General features: G+C 34.3%; 1 protein-coding gene across 2 annotated transcripts in view; it reads left to right on the top strand.

The window, feature by feature from the left end:
• The first annotated feature begins 2512 nt into the window (after positions 1-2512).
• LOC124634412 (scavenger receptor class B member 1-like) overlaps positions 2513-20034 on the top strand; it is a 42583-nt gene continuing 25061 nt past the window's right edge. The window contains exons 1-3 of one of the 2 annotated variants that reach the window (XR_006984867.1): positions 2513-2717; positions 18282-18377; positions 18582-18673. Coding sequence is in view for 1 of the 2 variants with exons in the window: in XM_047169986.1 (XP_047025942.1) it covers positions 18293-18377; positions 18582-18673 (177 nt within the window). In the remaining variant the exon portion in view is untranslated. Of the gene's footprint in view, positions 2718-17628; positions 17672-18281; positions 18378-18581; positions 18674-20034 lie in introns of those variants that run through there. The other variant, XM_047169986.1, reaches the window with a different exon arrangement.

Genomic DNA, 20034 nt, shown 5'->3' with positions numbered 1-20034 from the left:
AATTGATTGAACGTGCGTGATTTATAATGTAATTAAGGGCATAGTTCTAGTCATAAAAAAAAATATTTGGAATAAGCGAAAATGCGATGATGTTATGATATCGAAAATAAATCCCACGTTTCGAATGATGGTTTCTGAACTTCGTTTTTAACTGGGCCTTGGTGTCGAAACATGATGGGTATTATTACATTTCCAAAATAAAGTAGCTTCTGTCAGCGGTTTCACGGATTGCACTATTCCACGCGGTCGGATAACAAGCCTATGCACGATACAATAATTGGGCCAATTTTTCCTGAGATGAGCGGCTCAATGGACTAAAATAACAAACAAACTCTTCAGCTTTATAGATTAGACTTGTATAATTTATAAGCATTTGGATTGTATCTAAACGAAATATTAAAATTCAGAACATAGATAATTTTCTTGTTTCTCACTTTTTATTTATTTAAATCAAGACTCTATCTATAAGTATATTTGGATAAGGATTTATTTCTTTTGCCTGGATTTTAGCAGTCATTTTCCTGATATTTATTAGGTATGCATTTATAATGACACAAAAAGTCTATACCTAACTTTGTGGCGGGATTCCACTAAAACTTTTCTTCATAAACAAAAAACATCGAAGGTTGCCCCTCAGTATTTTATTGAGGAATTTTCCTTTTCCTGTTGTAAAAAATTAGGGGTCTTAGGTTGCCCTGTGTCGGATTTATAGATTATCGGTCGATGTAAAACACTGCGGTGCTCAGTTGCATTTTTTCAGACTGGCTACCAACCCTTACGTACGTAATTGAAAAAAACGCTAGACATATGATGATGCTTCAAAAAGCTGACCTACAACAAATAATTACCCTTGTGAAGCGTACCTAACTAGTAAAACAGTGAATATGTTTGAATGTTTGATAGAGCCAATATATAATGTTGGTAACTCGCCTATATACAATTTACAAAAGTCGTCTTATAACATTTTCGTTAGAAAATTCACTGCTTTCCATAATGGTATGCATTTATTGTAAGATTATGTATACACCATCATCTGTCTACTCTTTTCATAACTAAGTTAGGGATGGTCTTTAGTCTAAAAGGTTGCTGCGAAACAAAGTTGAGGACCAGTGTTTTACATCGACATCTGAACTTATCAACTCAGTTACCTGGCCAAGACTTTCTGACTTCAAACGGGTAGTTGGTGATAACGATAGCCAAATAAGATGTAGTCATAATCCACAATTTATATTGCTTCCACAGAGGAATTACTAAGTTATGACGGTAACCCATCCTCGGACCGACCGAGCTAAGTATTGCTTACTACTGATCCGTTCGGATATTACCTAAGTAATCGCCAAAAAGCCGATGCTCCTTGCAAGCATTCTGAAGCATATCATTATTAATTAAACAACAATTGATGCTTAAAATAAAAAAAAAATCGCATTTTGTTTTAAACATCGTAAAAATATTAGAATTAATTGTTAAGGCGTGGTATTTTTTGTTTACAAAAACACAAACAGCTACTATTTATAGAGAGTCATTAGACGTTCTAATGTACCCAGGTGCGTTTCATCCAGCAGGTGATTTTGAGAAAACTCAGAATCCACATTGGTAGCTACACATTTTTTGGTGGGAAATCATCAAATGACGCCTCCCGCTGTGGGTGAGCGTGACTCGTGTCAGACTCTTAGTGACTTAAATCTATCATGTTCTTTCTGAAACCCCTTGTGTACCAGAGCTGCAGTAACTCTTTGAACAATCCCACAGCCCAACTATAATAACATTTAACTCAGAAATTACATTAAGTGTGTTCAAGTGAGCACATCCGGATAAAAAGTATCCTACCTATGTCTTCTCAGTCTCTAGGCTAGCTGTCTGTAACATGGATAATTGATTTTGCATATATCTAAACTTCTAAGCGTTTTGATATCAGTACAATGCCCTTTTTCCAACGACAAAAAACTTCAGTCAAAAATTACCATCAGAAACAGGTATTTTTCAAATAACAACAACGTATTATTTTGCACTGTTCAACAGTTCTACGCAACACTGTTGGCGAAATGGCTAAGCTACTGACTGCACGTTGCGAGTCGCGGGTTCGATCCCCATACAAGCTCACAATTTTTGTAAGTATTTTTCATTTGTCAAGCAGCCGATGTGTAGTGAACACGCGTACAATACAGAAAAAAAGTAAACAAAAAAAAACAAATTCATTGTTGAATCTTAAAGTACTTAAAACTAATTTATTCAAAAGATACGTGACAGACATTTCTAAGTGGTGTCCGAGACCTGACTCACGAAGTGTCAACAGCCAACCCATCCATGGAATTGTTGCTTAACTTCATCGATCGTTCAGCCAGCACTATGCTCCACTACTCTTTATCAAAAAGACATGTTTTAAAACGCAAATAAAATTATAATAAATATAGATGATTTTTTGCAAAAAAAGGCTAAAAAATATGCCTGTGATAGATCATTATGTACTAAAAAAAACTGAAAAAAAAAATGTTACAGTATGTAATCAGATGTTTTGCGTCAAACATTTAGTACGAAAGTTAGCTAGATCAGTATATAGGTATGATACGTTGCCATAGATCGCTCAGTCGAATTTATGCGCGCGCGCAGACCGTACAAATCCTAACGAAGTCGTGTTTGTGGTACTTACGAGTATTTTGTGGATTTTTTTAAACAATTTTTTTATGATTGGAAGTGATTTTATGTGATCGTTTTAATAGGTATGATTTTTTTGTTATTTTTTTTAGAATTTATTTTATTTTTAGTTTTTCCTATTTTAGTAAAGTTATTTATAATTAATATTAAGAAAATAATTGATAAAAACAGTGGTAAATAAAAAAAAAATATACCTTTGAATCCATAAAAATGTAAAGGATTATTACAATTTAAAAAATACCTAATTATAATTATTTGTACAAAGTATTATTTATACAAATATGTAAAGTATCCATGTTTTCCTATGCTATCAATCAGGTAAATATTCTGCAGTAGGAAATATGCATTGATTAAAGAAATATTCTGTAGGTGTGATCTTTGGTTGCAATTATTATACTATTAAACTAACAATTATTTACATAATAATTAACATGGATAATAAACTATGTAAGTCACAATACAACACAGATTATGTTATAAATTATTTATTGTAAAGTTACAAATTAATTGTGAACAACATCAATTAATCAAAAAGACACAATAATCATGATAACCGGCTCAATAACTATCCAATAATAATTAATCTAATTAATTGCAATTATACTGAAGTTGTTATATTATCACAAAGGATTAAATTGAACGCGGTAAATAATATAATCAATTGGTATTTTATCATCATCATCATCGCAGCCTTTTTATCGTCCCACTACTGGGCACTTTGTCTACCCGTGACGACTGCCAGGCATGTTCAATGACAACCGGGACCTACAGTTTAACGTGCCATCCGAAACACAGTCATTGGTGTCCAAGATATGCTTAGAAAGTACATACCTACGTACCTACAAATTAGTAATCTTACTACTAAGTAATACATTAGCGTTTATCCTAGAACTTTGTCATGTCAAGCTTTTGCTTCCTCAACACTTTTAGCTTACTCAACTTATACCATGAAGAACTTTGTTTATTTTCCTATACCTTCTTAGCTGAGTGTAATAGTTTTCTTATATTTATATCCATTTTGCTTTCGTAAAAACGAATCAGTTAATTTCATAAAATGTTTTAATTAATATCAAACATTTTGCGATTAACGCGATAGATTGAATGTTAGTACCTCCTTCACACAAAAGCTTGTGTGGATGAATTTGATAAAACTTGCCAGTACCATTGCTTTAATTGCTTATTTATCAGAATAGTATATAGGCTTCTTTTTATCTACGTGTGTTAAGTTATGCAGGTGAAACCACGGGTGGAAGTTAGTCTCATAAAGAAGTGTGACAGCTAAGTGCAATTGTCATATCGTTACATATATCAATACAGATTTATTGAAAGCAAATATTAATTTTGCATACTATGCCAATATTTGAACACTCCGGGGGTTAACCCAGAGCAAAGTGGAACTTGCCGTGTGAAAATGGCCGTTATTATAATATTGTTAACTGTACCTATAATAAAAACTGTACCTATAGAATTTTATTTTAATTTTATGATTAATTTATTCAAAAGATAAAAAAATAAACACTTAATAATCGATAAAAGAAAAAAAGGAATTGACACTGACATAAATAAAAAGAATTAACACATCATCACCCGAGCCTTTTCCCAATTATGTTGTACAATACAATCAATAAAATAAATATAAACAAATGTAAAATAAATAAAAAACAATATTTACTCACGTGTGGCAATTGGGGTTTCCACTCAGTTTTATGATATTTGTGACTTTAATCATAGAAAAGCCCAAGTGTTCCCAAGTATATGTATTGTTTAACAAAGACATGATTATTTCAAATTATTTAATCAGTCAATTTTTTTGATATTACAGTTCTGCCATAAAAAATGTGACTAATTTTTGGTCTGTCAATCAATTGTTAATATTATATAAAATTAAATCCTTTATACTTATGTGTAAAAGAGATTCGAAAGTTGTTGTCATTGATTTTTAACTGACGTCTTTTAAACGGTGGGTTTTTTTCATACATAATTATAAAAAAAAACTTTCGATTATTATGTCAATAAACCCAGACTACAAAAATAATAACACACCCAAAAATCTAAATAATAAAATTAAAATATGCAAAAGTAACTTTATTTGTTTTTCGTCAAATTAACCGGGTCCGATATTATTTTTTTAACAAATAAGAAAATTATATTTCCACATGCTAAATGATTGTTTTTCTTCTATATGAAAATTACGTAAGGAATGCGATAAAAACATATTTAAATACGAACTTAAAGTTGTCACACAACATAATAAATGAAGTGTTTTTGCCAATTTTAAGTAACGGATTATTAAAATTAATAAATTACGTAAAAGTAGCAACGGATTTACGTCATTGTAAGTTTATAAAAGTGATTAAAAAATATCCGTGTAAGTAGTTCCTTATTAACTGCAGTGAACACGCACTATAGCATAATAATCTACACTAATATTATAAAAAGAAAACCTTTTTTGTTTGTTTGTGCCCTAAAAGCTTAAACTACTGAACCGATTTCATAAACTCTTTCACTGTTTGAAAGCCACTCAAAGCACTCTTTCCGAGTAACATAAGCTATATTTTATCCCGGTAAGGTCAGAAGTTCTCACGGAGCGCGAGTGAAACCGCGAGCCGAAGCTATGTGAAGTGATATATTAAATATCTCAAGATTTGTCAGTTCATTGACCTCACAATAAAAAAAATATGCGAATTTCTTGGTAATATTTTCGATCAGTCTTTCCCCAAAACTAGCGAGAAATTGAAATCTGTGTCAAATAACAATACCAGTGATATTATTATGACGAATAATTGTATTATCAAAAATACCTACAAAAAAAATAATTTAGAACATATTGTTTACACAGACGTTATTTAATAAGACAATAATAGTAGGAAGACCTGTAAACCTAAATAAGAATTAGCGATAAACGCCTTTATTATTATTTATTAGGTTAATAATAGGAAGATGTTATCTTTGTGTATTATTAGGTCTTTTATTATCTAATTCCGGGTAATATGTCGCCATTGTAAAATAAGACTTTCCCCAAACAAACTTTTTATTTATTTTTTTGATAACAATCCAGTATGTCACGGCTATCTTCCACTACAATAGACCTCTATAAGCATTTATTCAATGAATTGATACAGTCATTGTTGGTCATGTATGATGAACCTCATTACAAAGGCTTATAGTAGAAAAAAAAACAATGTTCACAAATGAAACAGTGTCAAATCTTAAAACAAAACACTTGAGCTTTGAAACAGTAACTCACTTTAGGAATTAATTATCTAACCGTTATGTGTCAATTTATAAGTCGGTCGAGTGCACTCTTGAAATAACAGTAGGTAACAGTAGCATTACTTAAGAAATGGTTATAAGTTCTTTTGTGACTATGTAGGTAGGCTATTTTTTAAAGCAAAGTAACTCTTACCCTAACTACTTACCTTTGTTACCTATTTATTCCTTACCATCATCCTCCGAGCCTTTTTCCCAAACTATGTTGGGGTCGGCTTCCAGTCTAACCGGATGCAGCTGAGTACTAGTGCTTTACAAGGAGCGACTGCCCTGTCTGACCTCCTCAACCCAGTTACCCGGGCAACCCAATACCCCTTGGTTAGACTGGTGTCAGACTTACTGGCTTCTGACTACCCGTAACGACTGCCAAGGATGTTCTATGACAGCCGGGACCTACAGTTTAACGTGCCATCCGAAACACAGTCATTGGTGTCTAAGATATACTTAGAAAGTACATACAAACTTAGAAAAGTTGCATTGGTACTTGCCTGACCTGGAATCGAACCCGCGCCCTCATACTCGAGAGGTTGGTTCTTTGCCCACTAGGCCACCACGACTTATTCCTTACCCTTACTACATATATTACCCTGTGTGTCAAAAAGTACTTAATCTCTAAGAATAGAAAACTTCATTGATTTCAAATTAATATGATAACACTATCGGCATAATAATTAGTATGTTTGTCTCGTATACATTAATAATGGTATTTAAGAAGCTCTAATGTTGTACTAAGAATTTGTTTGTGTGTCTGTGTGTCCCCTGCGACAAAGGGTCATTTGTGCGTAGTTTACTTATTTAAATAAGTAGCTAGCTATTTTTGGGGTAGGTCACTAGCCTCATTATCATTTTTCACAGAAATAAATAGTTTGATCTTGCTTAATAAACAAAACTATAGTCACAAGTTCTGGATGGTTCTGTCATTGAACATGTTACGAGTAGTCAGAAGCCAGTAAGTCTGACAACTGAGGAGCTCATATACGCAGTACCTCTTTGTAAACACTGGTAGTCAGCTGCATCCGGTGAGACTGGAAGCCGACCCCAACATAGTTGGGGAAAAGGCTAGGCAGATAAAGTTTAGGTTGAAATGATTCAGTTTCGAGTCTAAATAGAAGTCCTAAGTCATAAAAGTCTAGTCAAATCAGCGACATAACATGTATTTATTTCTAAGTAAAGTAGTAAAGTTAACAATAATTTAGTGTGACAGCTCACAAGACGAACTACGATTGTATCAACGAACCAGTATTGCTAGATCTCAATCGGTAATACCCCGAAAACATAAAAATTAACATAAATGTCAAAATTATACATAAACTTGTATCTGTTCAAGATCTGGGAAATCATTGATTTTCATTACGAAAAACATGTTTTTTTTTGTTGTTGTAGAGGTAGTTGAAAAACAAATAATGAAAAAACTTTTAAATGATGTTTACCTGTATACATTGTCTAATCATATTTAAGCGACGAACGGACGTTCGATTTAAATATTTTTTTTCATTATAATTTTTATTATAACTATTTTAGCTAGAAAAGATGAGGTTCTATATCCGTCTCACTTCGTCAGACGCTCATAATATCTGAAGTTTATGACTGATAATTATCTATAGACAAAAATAAGCTATTTTGAGACCCCGAAATCTTCCTATTCAAGCAAACCAGCCATTACGTTTATTATAATGATGCATTCAGATAAAAATATATTTTAATATAAGTATATGTTCGTTTAGTGAGTGTAACACAATAATTTGGTAACCCTGACCTACATAGTTCGTATAAAATTTATTGCAGAGCTGAAACGTAATTGCAATTAAATTGCATTATATTATTATGTCATCATCCTCCGAGCCTTTTTCCCAATCATGTTGGGGTCGGCTTCCAGTCTAACCGGATTCAGCTGAGTACCAGTGCTTTACAAGAAGCGACTGCCTATCTGACCTCCTCAACCCAGTTACCCGGGCAACCCGATACCCCTTGGTTAGACTGGTGTCAGACTTACTGGCTTCTGACTACCCGTAACGACTGCCAAGGTTGTTCAATGACAGCCGGGACCTACAGTTTAACGTGCCATCCGAAACACAGTCAGTGGTGTCTAAGATATACTTAGAAAGTACATACAAACTTAGAAAAGTTGCATTGGTACTTGCCTGACCTGGGATCGAACCCGCGCCCTCATACTTGAGAGGTTGGTCCTTTACCCACTAGGCCACCACGACTTTATATTATTTATTATATTATTACGGCATTATATTATTATGTATTGTGTTAAATAAAATTCACAATAAAAAAATGTACACGAAGCTTTATACAAAGCAACATGCATGTATGTAAAATTTTAACAAAAACTAAATTTTAAAATGCAAAAACTAATATAAAACACATTTTTGATGTGCCACAAAAAGCTAAATGCTAATAAAAAAATATATATTTGTCCTTGACCTAAAATTTGAACAATTTTAACACAACTTTCGGGAAGCTGAGTAATATATGACAACACTTTACGATCACAACGGAATTATAGATTAATTTAAAATCGACGTGACGAATTACAAGCCGAGCCCCTCACACTTAGTATTCATCAAATGTGTTCGCCACTAGATAAAGTCTTAAACACCATTCATATAGGACTTAATACAAACATTTTGTATGAAAATCCGACATTTTGTATGAGTTTTGCAAATATTTTGTGAATAAAAATCCTATTATATCCCATTTGAATGGTTATTGCTAATGGTTGGGTTAGAATTTTTTTTTTGTAAAACCGGCGGATTTGTTAACTTTATTTATGCAAAAATAAAAATTTGCATACCTACTTAGGCTTATTTTTTGCAATTTAAATTGATATTTCCCATACTATTTTGTCCTAAAGTGTCAAAATTATATGAATATTTCATATGACATAAATAATATTTGACATAGTACGGAAGAAACCAATTCCGGTGTTTAGAGACATAAAAATAATTTGTAATACAAAAAAATCCTTGACTTTGGCAATGTTTGGGCGGAAATTTCCTTTTACGACTAATCTAAGATAGTAAAATTTGGATAAGTAATATATTCGCGGTTTTGAATCAGTATTCTGATGTCTTAACGGATAATGACCTGAATTAATTAAATTATTTATTTTTGTGTAAATAAAAACCAATGTTATGAATCATTTGCTTATGTGTATAACTTCATTTTGTAACAGTGTTGAGAATAACGTAGAATGCATTAAGTTAATGATATTTATGTAAGCAATAGAGGTTAAGAAATTGCCTCAATGTAAAAAATGAGTGTTTGTTTTAAACTTATATATAAGTTTTTTTTTTTTTTAATAATAAACAATACTTATAATACATACTTAAAATAATTATAAATGTCTTTAACTTTTTAACAATCGCTTCTAAAAAGTTAAATGATGCTAAAGTTTTATTAGCAAATAAAAATTATGAAGCCTAAACGGATCTTGTCACGGCACAAAAATAGAAGCCACTCAGATCACGCGACACGCAACTAGGTACTGCGAAAAATTAACACTCTTCATAAGAAGAAGGTCAAAAAATTACGACAAATACCTTAGTCAGCTTAATATTTCCATCCCAAATAAAGGTATTAACAATAAGGAAATTCCATGCGTCAAACGTTTTTCCTAATATGGACAAAAAATCTAAAATGTTTGGATAAATATTGAATTATGTTAATACACGCAACGCTGTCTTGCTTGAGAAAAAAGTTGTGGTGGCATAGTGGGTAAAGAACCAACCTCTTAAGAACGAATGTGGGTTCGATTCCAGATATAAAAATATCCAGATATAAAATATCTTGGACCCCAGTGACTATGTTTCAGAAGACATTATAAACTGTAGGTTCCGGCTGTCATTTAAACATCTTTGGCAGTTGTTTCGCAGATGCCAATAAGTCCGCCAACAAGTCTTACCTAAAAGTATTGGGTTGCCCGAGTAACTGGGTCGAGGAGGTCAGATAAGCAGTCGCTCCTTGTAAAACACTAGTACTCAGCTTTATCCAGTTAGACTGGAAGCCGACCTAAACATAGTTGGGAAAAGGCCATGCAGATGATGAACAATAAGGAAATTTCATATGTCAAATGTTTTTCCAAATGTGGTCAAAAAATCGAAAATGCTTGGATAAATATTTAATTATGTTAATATTTGCATCGTCGTTGCTGGAGTGGATATTAACAATGATTCATATGTTATGTTTTATTTCTCTTCCGCTATCTTAGAATCTAAGTAAATAATAAACGTTTATTTACTCTTTAATGTTTGAGAATTAGTTGAATTGTGTTAATGATTTTTTCGTTATTAATTTAGGAGATACGTACCTCAAGAACTTGGACCCTTTGGAATGTTATTTTGTTATCTGTAGATTTTTGGGTATATCTGCTTAGCACCCTTTTCTCAAAAACGTGACGAAGTATTAAGTTGTTTTTATGCTTGATAGCGTAAAAGGTGTAAAAAAGGCTCTTCAGGTTAATTTAGGTACTCTAAAGTTAAGACAGGATAAACAACAAAAAATGCAATGTGTATTCGTTCATTCTGTACACGAGCATAAAATCTATTTAAAATAAACTATCCCCGACAAACAGTGCTTATGACACTAAAAGATATTGTTTAGAATAGAATTTAGAAAGGAACGACTTACATGATTAACATAGAAAATGAATTCAAAGTACACTAAATAACAGCACTTTTCAAACGTCAAAATTACATAAGACAGCCGAAAAAACGCCCACCCTTCACCACTTCCTACTTATTATTACTTATTGCATATCCTTCAAAGGAAAAAATATACAGAACCTTCTCAAAAAACGTGACCAACACACTTGACCATTATTTTGTGTGCCCAATACTTGTAGCGGACGTTATAATATTTACTTAGCTATTTACAAGTATTAGGATATTGTTTTAAACTATAGTTCCAAAAAACTGACCACCTCGATTCTTCCGGAGGATGTCAGAAATACGTCATGACCTGGCCTGAGGTCACAGTTAACATAAACGCCTGTTTTCTTAAAAAAAAAAAACGATTTCTTTGAATTTTCACGTGCTAGTTGCCTAGGACGACCTCTGTGGCGCAAAGGTCACCAAGCCGGACTGCCGAACCTGAGGTCCCGGGTTCGATTCCCGGTTCGGTCGATATTTGTGTGATGAGCATGCTCGTTGGCCGTGGTCTGGGTGTTACTATATGTATTTATAAATATGTATATATGTAGCTATATGTAGTTTATCAGTTGTGTTAGCACCCATAACACAAGTTAATAAATAACTTACCATGGGGCTAACCGACCGTGTGTGAAAAGGTGTCGCGACATTATTATTATCTTGTATGTCTCTACCAGACCTCGGGACTACAGAGTCCCGGATTTTTGGGAGGCGAACGTGGGGCCGAAGCCAACACGCTGAAGCCCTTTTGAGACAACTTTAATGAAATGGTGACACAAAACCGACGATTATCCCTGTATACACTATAGAAATGTACCCAAGGACAAACCCCGGTTCTGTGCTAAACTATTGCTAACTATGGATGAAAACTACTTGGGCTATTGTGATGGGATGCTAGTGGACTAGGAATGGGGGAACTACGGGAACTATGGCACCTGCCGATAACAATGTAATAAATACACGTAAAAATGGCAGGTGGAGACTCGCCAACTCACTTACTGGGCCCCCGGGAATCAGTCGCTAAATCGCAACAAGGGGGCAACATGTACATGAGCGGCTGAAGGGTGAGGATACCTCGGCGGACTTTAAACGCAGATCACGCGCTCCCTGTGGGTCCAGCATCACCGGCCCACTCGCCACTTACCACGAGGCACCTACCCTCCGAGCGGGCTGCTAACCCTACTCTAGCGACTCCACTCTGACCGGCCGGTGAAGGCAAGCCAAGAGGCGGAAGACCTATCCCCCGTCATGCTTCACTCCGGCAAGCCGGAGATGGGGGATAGTATACTCTCCCTGGAGCACTCGGATATATAGCCCCGCGGGGTCGCTACTCCCCGTCATCCGCCTCAGATGCCCTGCGGGGCTTATTATTATTATTATTATGTCTCTTTCTGACCTCGGGACTACAGAGTCCCGGATTTTTGGAAGGCGAACGTGGGGCCGAAGCCAACACGCTGAAGCCCTTTTGAGACAACTTTAATGAAATGGTAACACAAAACCGACGATTATCCCTGTATACACTATAGAAATGTACTCAAGGACAATCCCCGGTTCTGTGCTAAACTATTGCTAACTATGGATGAAAACTACTTAGGCTATTGTGATGGGATGCTAATGGACTAGGAATGGGGAAACTACGGGAACTATGGCACCTGCCGATGACAATGTATTAAATACATGTTAAAATGGCAGGTGGAGACTCGCCAACTCACTTACTGGGCCCCCGGGAATCAGTCACTGAAAAGCAACAAGAGGGCAACAGGGACATGAGCGGCTGAGAAGGGTGAGGATACCTCGGCGGACTTTAAACGCAGATCACGCGCTCCCTGTGGGTCCAGCATCACCGGCCCACTCGCCACTTACCACGAGGCACCTACCCTCCGAGCAGGACTAACCTTGCTCTAGCGACTCCACTCTGACCGGCCGATGAAGGCAAGCCAAGAGGCGGGAGACCTATCCCCCGTCATGCTTCACTCCGGCAAGCCGGAGGTGGGGGACAGTATACTCTCCCTGGAGCACTCGGATATATAGCCCCGCGGGGTCGCTACTCCCCGTCATCCGCCTCAGATGCCCTGCGGGGCTTATTATTATTATGTCTCTGACCGACCACGGGACTACAGAGTCCCGGATTTTTGGAAGGCGAACGTGGGGCCGAAGCCAACACGCTGAAGCCCTTTTGAGACAACTTTAATGAAATGGCGACACAAAACCGACGATTATCCCCGTATACACTATAGAAATGTACCCAAGGACAATCCCCGGTTCTGTGCTAAACTATTGCTAACTATGGATGAAAACTACTTGGGCTATTGTGATGGGATGCTAATGGACTAGGAATGGGGAAACTACGGGAACTATGGCACCTGCCGATGACAATGTATTAAATACATGTTAAAATGGCAGGTGGAGACTCGCCAACTCACTTACTGGGCCCCCGGGAATCAGTCACTGAAAAGCAACAAGAGGGCAACAGGGACATGAGCGGCTGAGAACGGTGAGGATACCTCGGCGGACTTTAAACGCAGATCACGCGCTCCCTGTGGGTCCAGCATCACCGGCCCACTCGCCACTTACCACGAGGCACCTACCCTCCGAGCAGGACTAACCTTGCTCTAGCGACTCCACTCTGACCGGCCGATGAAGGCAAGCCAAGAGGCTTATTATTATTATTATTAGTAAACCGTTGTTTTAATACTGACGTTTTTTTGTTGTACAAAAATATCTCAGCAATGAGATTTTCCGAATAAAATTGTACAAAAAAATCATCCAATTATTCTTACTGAGTGCTTCTTTCAATCATATGTTCGTCACTGACACTTTTTAACCGCTTTTCAAAATATTAAGCTTTAAAGTGCATTATTTATTTATTTTATACTTATTATTAGAGGAGACTTTCTCCAACTTTATTTTTCAAGTATAGGTAATATAACAAAAAAAAAAAAACTAAGCAAAAAATATCATTTTTAATATTCAATATCGCCTAAAAGCAACGAAGGTATAAAACTTGTGGGTGGGGCAAGGCCCAACACTTACTTGACAGGTTTTTTTTGCCTCGTCTGGGCATCGAACACGTGTCCTCACGTGTGATATCAATTAGTCAGTTTTTCATGCAAGCACGTGTATTAGATACATCGCCCTTGTTTCTAGTGGACAAACGTAAAAACTAACTTTTTATATACAAGCTGTTGATTTGCATCCGTGCCATATTCAAGGAGGTAATTATGCTAATGATTCTCGACCCAAATCAATAAAAAAATTGGTAAGTAATTTTTTTTCTTTATTTTTTTTTCGGAATTCCGTAAATGTCGTCTAGCCTTATTTAAACTTGGCGCGTATGTTACTGGCGTTAAAACCGTGCTGCACCCTCACACAAACGTAAACACAAAGCATACGCTACGATCACTCATAAATTTCATTCATAAAATTGGATTACTTCAGAAATACCACGACATTACAATGACAAAAAAAGCAGTGCATATTAGTTATTTCCCATCTACTGTAATTCCAATCGATTATTTACGTATTGTATGTCCTCCTCCTGAACTATGGCACAAATGCAAATCAACACCTTGTATTTAAAAATAGATTTATCTTAATTCATTAAATCATAGTATTTACATTTTCCGAAAACTAAAAAGCATAAAAAAATTCGTCCCCATCGCTGTCGACTGGGAGCGTGCCCAAGAGGCTGGCAGCATTACCTCTTTGGATGGCCATGCTGATCCTTTGTCCGAGGTAATAGCCAGCCTTTTGGTCATGAGAAGCGTCAACCAGTCGCCTAGAGAGATCTTTCAATAGAATGTGGGCATTCGAAAATATAGATTCCGACAAGGCCACTATATTGAACTTTTTATATATTAATAATTATTTACTTTTTGTTTGTTCAGTGCGCATTCGTTAGTTTGTTTTGTTAATTAGGAGTAGTTGGCTTGACGTCACACTGTTTGGTTGAAAAAGTTTGGCTATCTATGAACTTAAATCTGATATCAAAAGTATGTGACTGTGTGGGCAATTAATCTAAGTAAAAAAATATTTCTAAGCTGCTGAAAAAAAATGTTGTTCTACTTTTTAATACTTATATGTAGTTTTATTGCATATTTTTACAGATATATATTTTATTTCGATAGTACACACTAAATATAAATAGAAATACCTATATTGAAATTAAATTATCGTAAAAAGTGGGGTCAAAGTTCGCCATCCATTTTCCTTCTTACCAACGTAAAGTTCAAATGAAGTAAGTAAATAAAAAACATATAATTTCATATACAAAGACTAATAAAATAATAATAATGCTTGACACTATGTATTATTACTGACCCTAAGAACATTATTTCTTATAGCTATCTAACATGCATATCATATATATAAATCACTGTTCAATGAATTAAATATTTCAATAGTGATGTAATTTTTTTAACGTATTTTTTAAAATAAATCTCTTCTATAATAAGGTTAAGCAACTTTTGGTCCGTTCGATCCGAGGACCATCTTGTCATAACGGGTTCATATGAACATCTTCTGACAGTTGTTACATGTTGTTGGAAGTCAGAAAGTCTGACAACCAGTCTCACCAATCGTAATGTTACTCAGGTAACTATGTTGAGAAGATCGTGCATTAGATACAAAAAACTATTTTTAACTAAATGGATACCTAAATGTATTCATAAATATCTTTTGACATCATTTAAAAAATATATAAATTTATGAACCAGGAAATTAAATCACTAGACTAAAATATGTAACCTACCTTTTTGGCTACCGAAATAAATATAGGTAACATAAATTATGTCAATGCTCTTTAAAAAGCATATACATATTTACATTTTGAAACCACAAAAGTCAAAATAGATCATAAAAAAAAACTAGTAATAATTCAAAAATTACGTAAGTTTAACGTCAATGTTAAAAAAACAAAGCTTTTAACACTATGGTTTTAAAAATAAATTAATTTAATGTGTCAACACAAATTATCAAGACATTAACATAGGCGTCATACTTGTTCTAAGAATTATAAATACAACTAGCTTATTTCTGTGGCTTCACCCGCGTTTTATAACTTTAAAAATTAATTATAAATCGAAATAAAAATGGCAATTTTTTTATTAAAAAGCATTTCCAAGTTACTCATTAAGGCAAAGTTATCTGCTAGCGAAAATCCCATCAAAATCGATGTAACCGTTACCGAAATTAGCTAGATTACCTAACACAAACATGCTAATGTTATTGGTGATTTTGACGTAAACATCTTGTTAACATCCATAAAACATTAAATAATACGGCAGTCATTTTGACATTACATACTGACACTTCAAATTTATTTATTACTTGATATAATAATTAGCCGTTTTCCCGCGGTTTAACCAGCGTTCCGTGGGAACGACTGCCCGTACCGGGATAAAATATAGCCTATGTTACTCGGGAAGAGTGTAGCGCCCCAACAGTGAAATAATTTTTCAGATCGGTTTAATCATTTCGGAGGCTTTAGGGTACAAACAAATTTTTCCTCTTCATTATATTAGTACTAGCATTTGCCCGCGACTTCGTTCGCATGATATAGTGACTTCCGGCATATTTTTGGTTTGATCAATAGATGGCGCTATATGTCCGGAATAAATTTTATTTTTTATTTTTATATTTTTTTTTAAATAAAAACTATCCTATGTCCTTTCTCAAGTTCCAAACTATGTCTGTACCAAATTTCACACAAATCGGTTCAGTAGTTTAGGCGTGAAGAAAAGACAGACAGACAGACAGACAGACAGACAGACAGACAGAGTTACATTCACATTTATAATATTAGTTAAGATAGTTTAGATAATGTTGTTTTTCATAAGAATTAAATGCTTAAGGATAATAAAACATAGGCTAGTCTACATTAATGGCCGATTAAGGTACAATGGTGAACTTTTAACCCTAATTTAGACGCACGTGGTTAAATGTTCTTACCTAGGCAACTAGGTAAGACTAATGATCGATATGTACAATGTCTGACTGTATTTAAATATCGATTAAATTACTCACGTGTAAATAAATTGTATCCGTTTTTTTATGATTGGTTGTGTGAGGAGTTTCGCACTGGGCATTTTTTTATTCGATTTTCTTGTAAGATAGAATTTACTTTTAAGGCGTTGGCTTTTAAATTTTGAATGTTTCCTTTTCTTAACTCAATGCATGTATAAAATATTACCCACACCTATTTTGAAAAATATCTATACTTAATTTGAGAAGACACTTAAGTAAATAAAAATTTACGTACATGATTGAATAGGAAATCTACACAATAATCTATTGCTTAAAATAATCTTTCAATGTCTGTTAATCAAATAATTAAAGCATGTTAGCTGCTCTCTATTTTATTTTTTGACTGAATTTTCAAGGCATATATCATATCGAGATTATTTCACTTTAGTTACATGCCTACACAAGTATAGATGAAGTCGGGGACATTTTCTCACTACATAATTAATATATGTATGTACCTACTTGTTACTTATGCAATGGAATAATTTGACCAACATGAAGATTGTTGTCGAAACGTATGCATAGAAGTATTGACCTTGTTCAGGCCAATAATCACAATTATTAACCAGTTACTAATCGTTCCAAACCCACGTTTTTGAGCACGTGCTAGTTAATAGTAATAACAAAGTAATTTGACACTAAGCATTAATATCATATTGAAAAAAATCGGAAGAGTAAAAATGATTAAAATATTAAACCGATTCTTCTGAAAAGAAGTATTTAGAAAACCGATAGAACCAAGTTAAACTATCCCAGTCAACTTTTCATTACAATAATTTACTTGTTTTTATAAGTCAGCATTTTTTATTTTAAAGTAAGATAAATAAATTAATATAAAAAAAATCATACTGCTTAAATAATAAGCTATAACAAGCTCAAAACAAATCTTAGGGGTAAATGTATCGGTTTATTTAAGGTACAAAAACATCATGTAATATTTCGGTATAGAAAATCCCACGAGGGGCACAAAGCTAAAATAAATAAAAGCAATTTATTATTCATCATTGGCATCTAAAGATTTAATAAATTAGCATAGGTACGATTCCAAAAATGGAAAAAAATAATAGGTAAGAAATATACCTACTAACAGAAACACTAAACTTAGTCTAAATCTATCTTATAATAATTAATCTAAACTTAGTCTCTGGTTTGATACAAACCAGTCACTTTATCGATATGAGTTTTATAAACTCAATTTATATATCGATATCGGATTTTCCAAAATGTGGAAAACAAGAACTGAGAATAATTAAATACTTATATATCAATAGTTAATAGAAAAAATCCCCAGTGTTATTAAATTCTGAAAATACTAAGAACAAAAAAAAACTGGTAACTTTATTGCTAAGAAGAATCGAAATCTACCATAAGAGTAAAAAACAAAATAATAGAGTTTAACGTTATATAACCAAGGGGCTACATCATTTTGTAAAAAACTTATCCATATTGCTACAAATATGCAATAAAAGTCCTCATCCTCCGAGCCTTTTCCCCAACTATGTTGGGGTCGGCTTGCAGTCTAACCGTATGCAGCTGAGTACCAGTGCTTTACAAGGAGCGACTGCCCTATCTGACCTCCTCAACCCACTTACTCGGGCAAACCAAGAGCAATATTAAATAGCCAAAATAATAATAGTAAGGCCGAAATAATAATAATATTTTTTGTATTTGTTTCAGAAGCCTGAAAGATGGTTGTGGGCACTTTACAGCACGTCCCTAGTAAGGGACGGATATCCATTATGAAAATACAGAACTTTACAGTACAGAAAAGACGTAAGTAATTATTCAAGTAATAAATTGGATATAAATTAGTATAAACTAAACCTGATGATTTTGTTGTTTTTTTTTTAGAGATATGTAATATTCTAGTTTGATATAGATATCCGAGAACATAGTTAATATCAAGATTCAAATAATTAGTTTAAAAATACGAACTGAGCTGATTTTAAGGCATGACATTTTTATTGTTTGTTACAGATTCCGTGATAAAGCTCTCATATGGGATCCTACTGATGATCATCGGAGTGGTGATGGCTGCTATCAATCCTATAAGCATCATCAGTAATTGGGTAAGTCACAGCTATTCTATTTTTCTATCATCTCGCTTTTAAATATATTCGTGTAAGTGTTATGTATTTGTTTTGCAAATCGTCAACCGATTTTTTCTTGCGCATTTTCTTCCCAATTAAGTATATCACTTTTGTTTAAGACTTTTAGGTTGTCTTTTGACTGTAGGTGTTTAAAAATTGTAATTTTCATCTTTTAAGAAAAAGATTCTTCTAAACTCCACATTTACCATTCAAATAATATGAAAATGTTTTTTTACGAGAAAACTCTAAATTTTCAGTGTTGATTTAAAAGCGCAGAAGGAGCTGCAATTCTTTGGCTTTTCAACTAAATACTTTTTTTGACATCCAAACTAATATTATAAATGCGAAAGTATCTCTGTCTGTCTGTCTGTCTGTCTGTCTGTCTGTCTGTCTTTTCTTCACGCCTAAACTACTGAACCGATTTGTGTGAAATTTGGTACAGACATAGTTTGAAACTTGAGAAAGGACATAGGATAGTTTTGATTACAAAAAAAATAAAAATAAAATTATTCCGGACATATAGCGCCATCTATTGGTCAAATCAAAAATCTGCTGGTAGTCACTATTCCACGCGAACGAAGTTGCGGGCAAAAGCTAGTTACCTATAAATTATTTTTAGTCATAAAACTGCTGTAAAATATAAGCTTAGCTTCCCATTCATACGACAAACAAAAATATATTATGTCATATCAAAAACTAAAAATACCGGATGTATTTTTATATAAAAACTAGTTTTTGAAAAACGATCTGCGTTTATAGTGTTTTTATTAGTGTTACAAATTGAATATTAGACAGATAATTTTGAGTTCTCGTGCCGAACAACGTGAATATTTTTTGTTGTAAAATGCTAGGCTTAAATACGTCAATATAAATAAATACATGAAACCGTCAGTTTTTATAACTGTCAATTTTCTATGTAGAGTATTTGTAGAGTACCCTCACACTGTAAACTTTTAGTCGGCCGATAGTTTGTTTGGGCTCATAAATCAGCATGAAGGTGAATGGTAGTACGCACATTATAAAGATCAGGTATTTAGCCAGTATCAGACCGACTGAAAATTATAATGGGAATCAAGATTTTGCGATACACGGCGCCGTTCTCGAAGTTGTTCGGAAATATGTATACCTCGGGCAGACATTGCAGTTAGGTAGAAACAACTTTGAGGACGAGGTGGATAGGAGAATTCAGTTGGGTTGGGCTGCATTTGGGAAGCTACGTCGAGTCCTAACATCGTCGATCCCACAGTGCCTAAAGACAAAAGTCTTCAATCAGTGCGTCCTACCTGTCATGACTTACGGAGCTGAAACGTGGACACTGACGGTACGGCTGGTCCACAAGT

This window comes from Helicoverpa zea, chromosome 11 (genome assembly GCF_022581195.2).
Source record: "Helicoverpa zea isolate HzStark_Cry1AcR chromosome 11, ilHelZeax1.1, whole genome shotgun sequence".
Taxonomy (NCBI): domain Eukaryota; kingdom Metazoa; phylum Arthropoda; class Insecta; order Lepidoptera; family Noctuidae; genus Helicoverpa; species Helicoverpa zea.
Note: the sequence above shows the minus strand (reverse complement) of the source record. Positions and strands in the feature narration are given on the sequence as shown.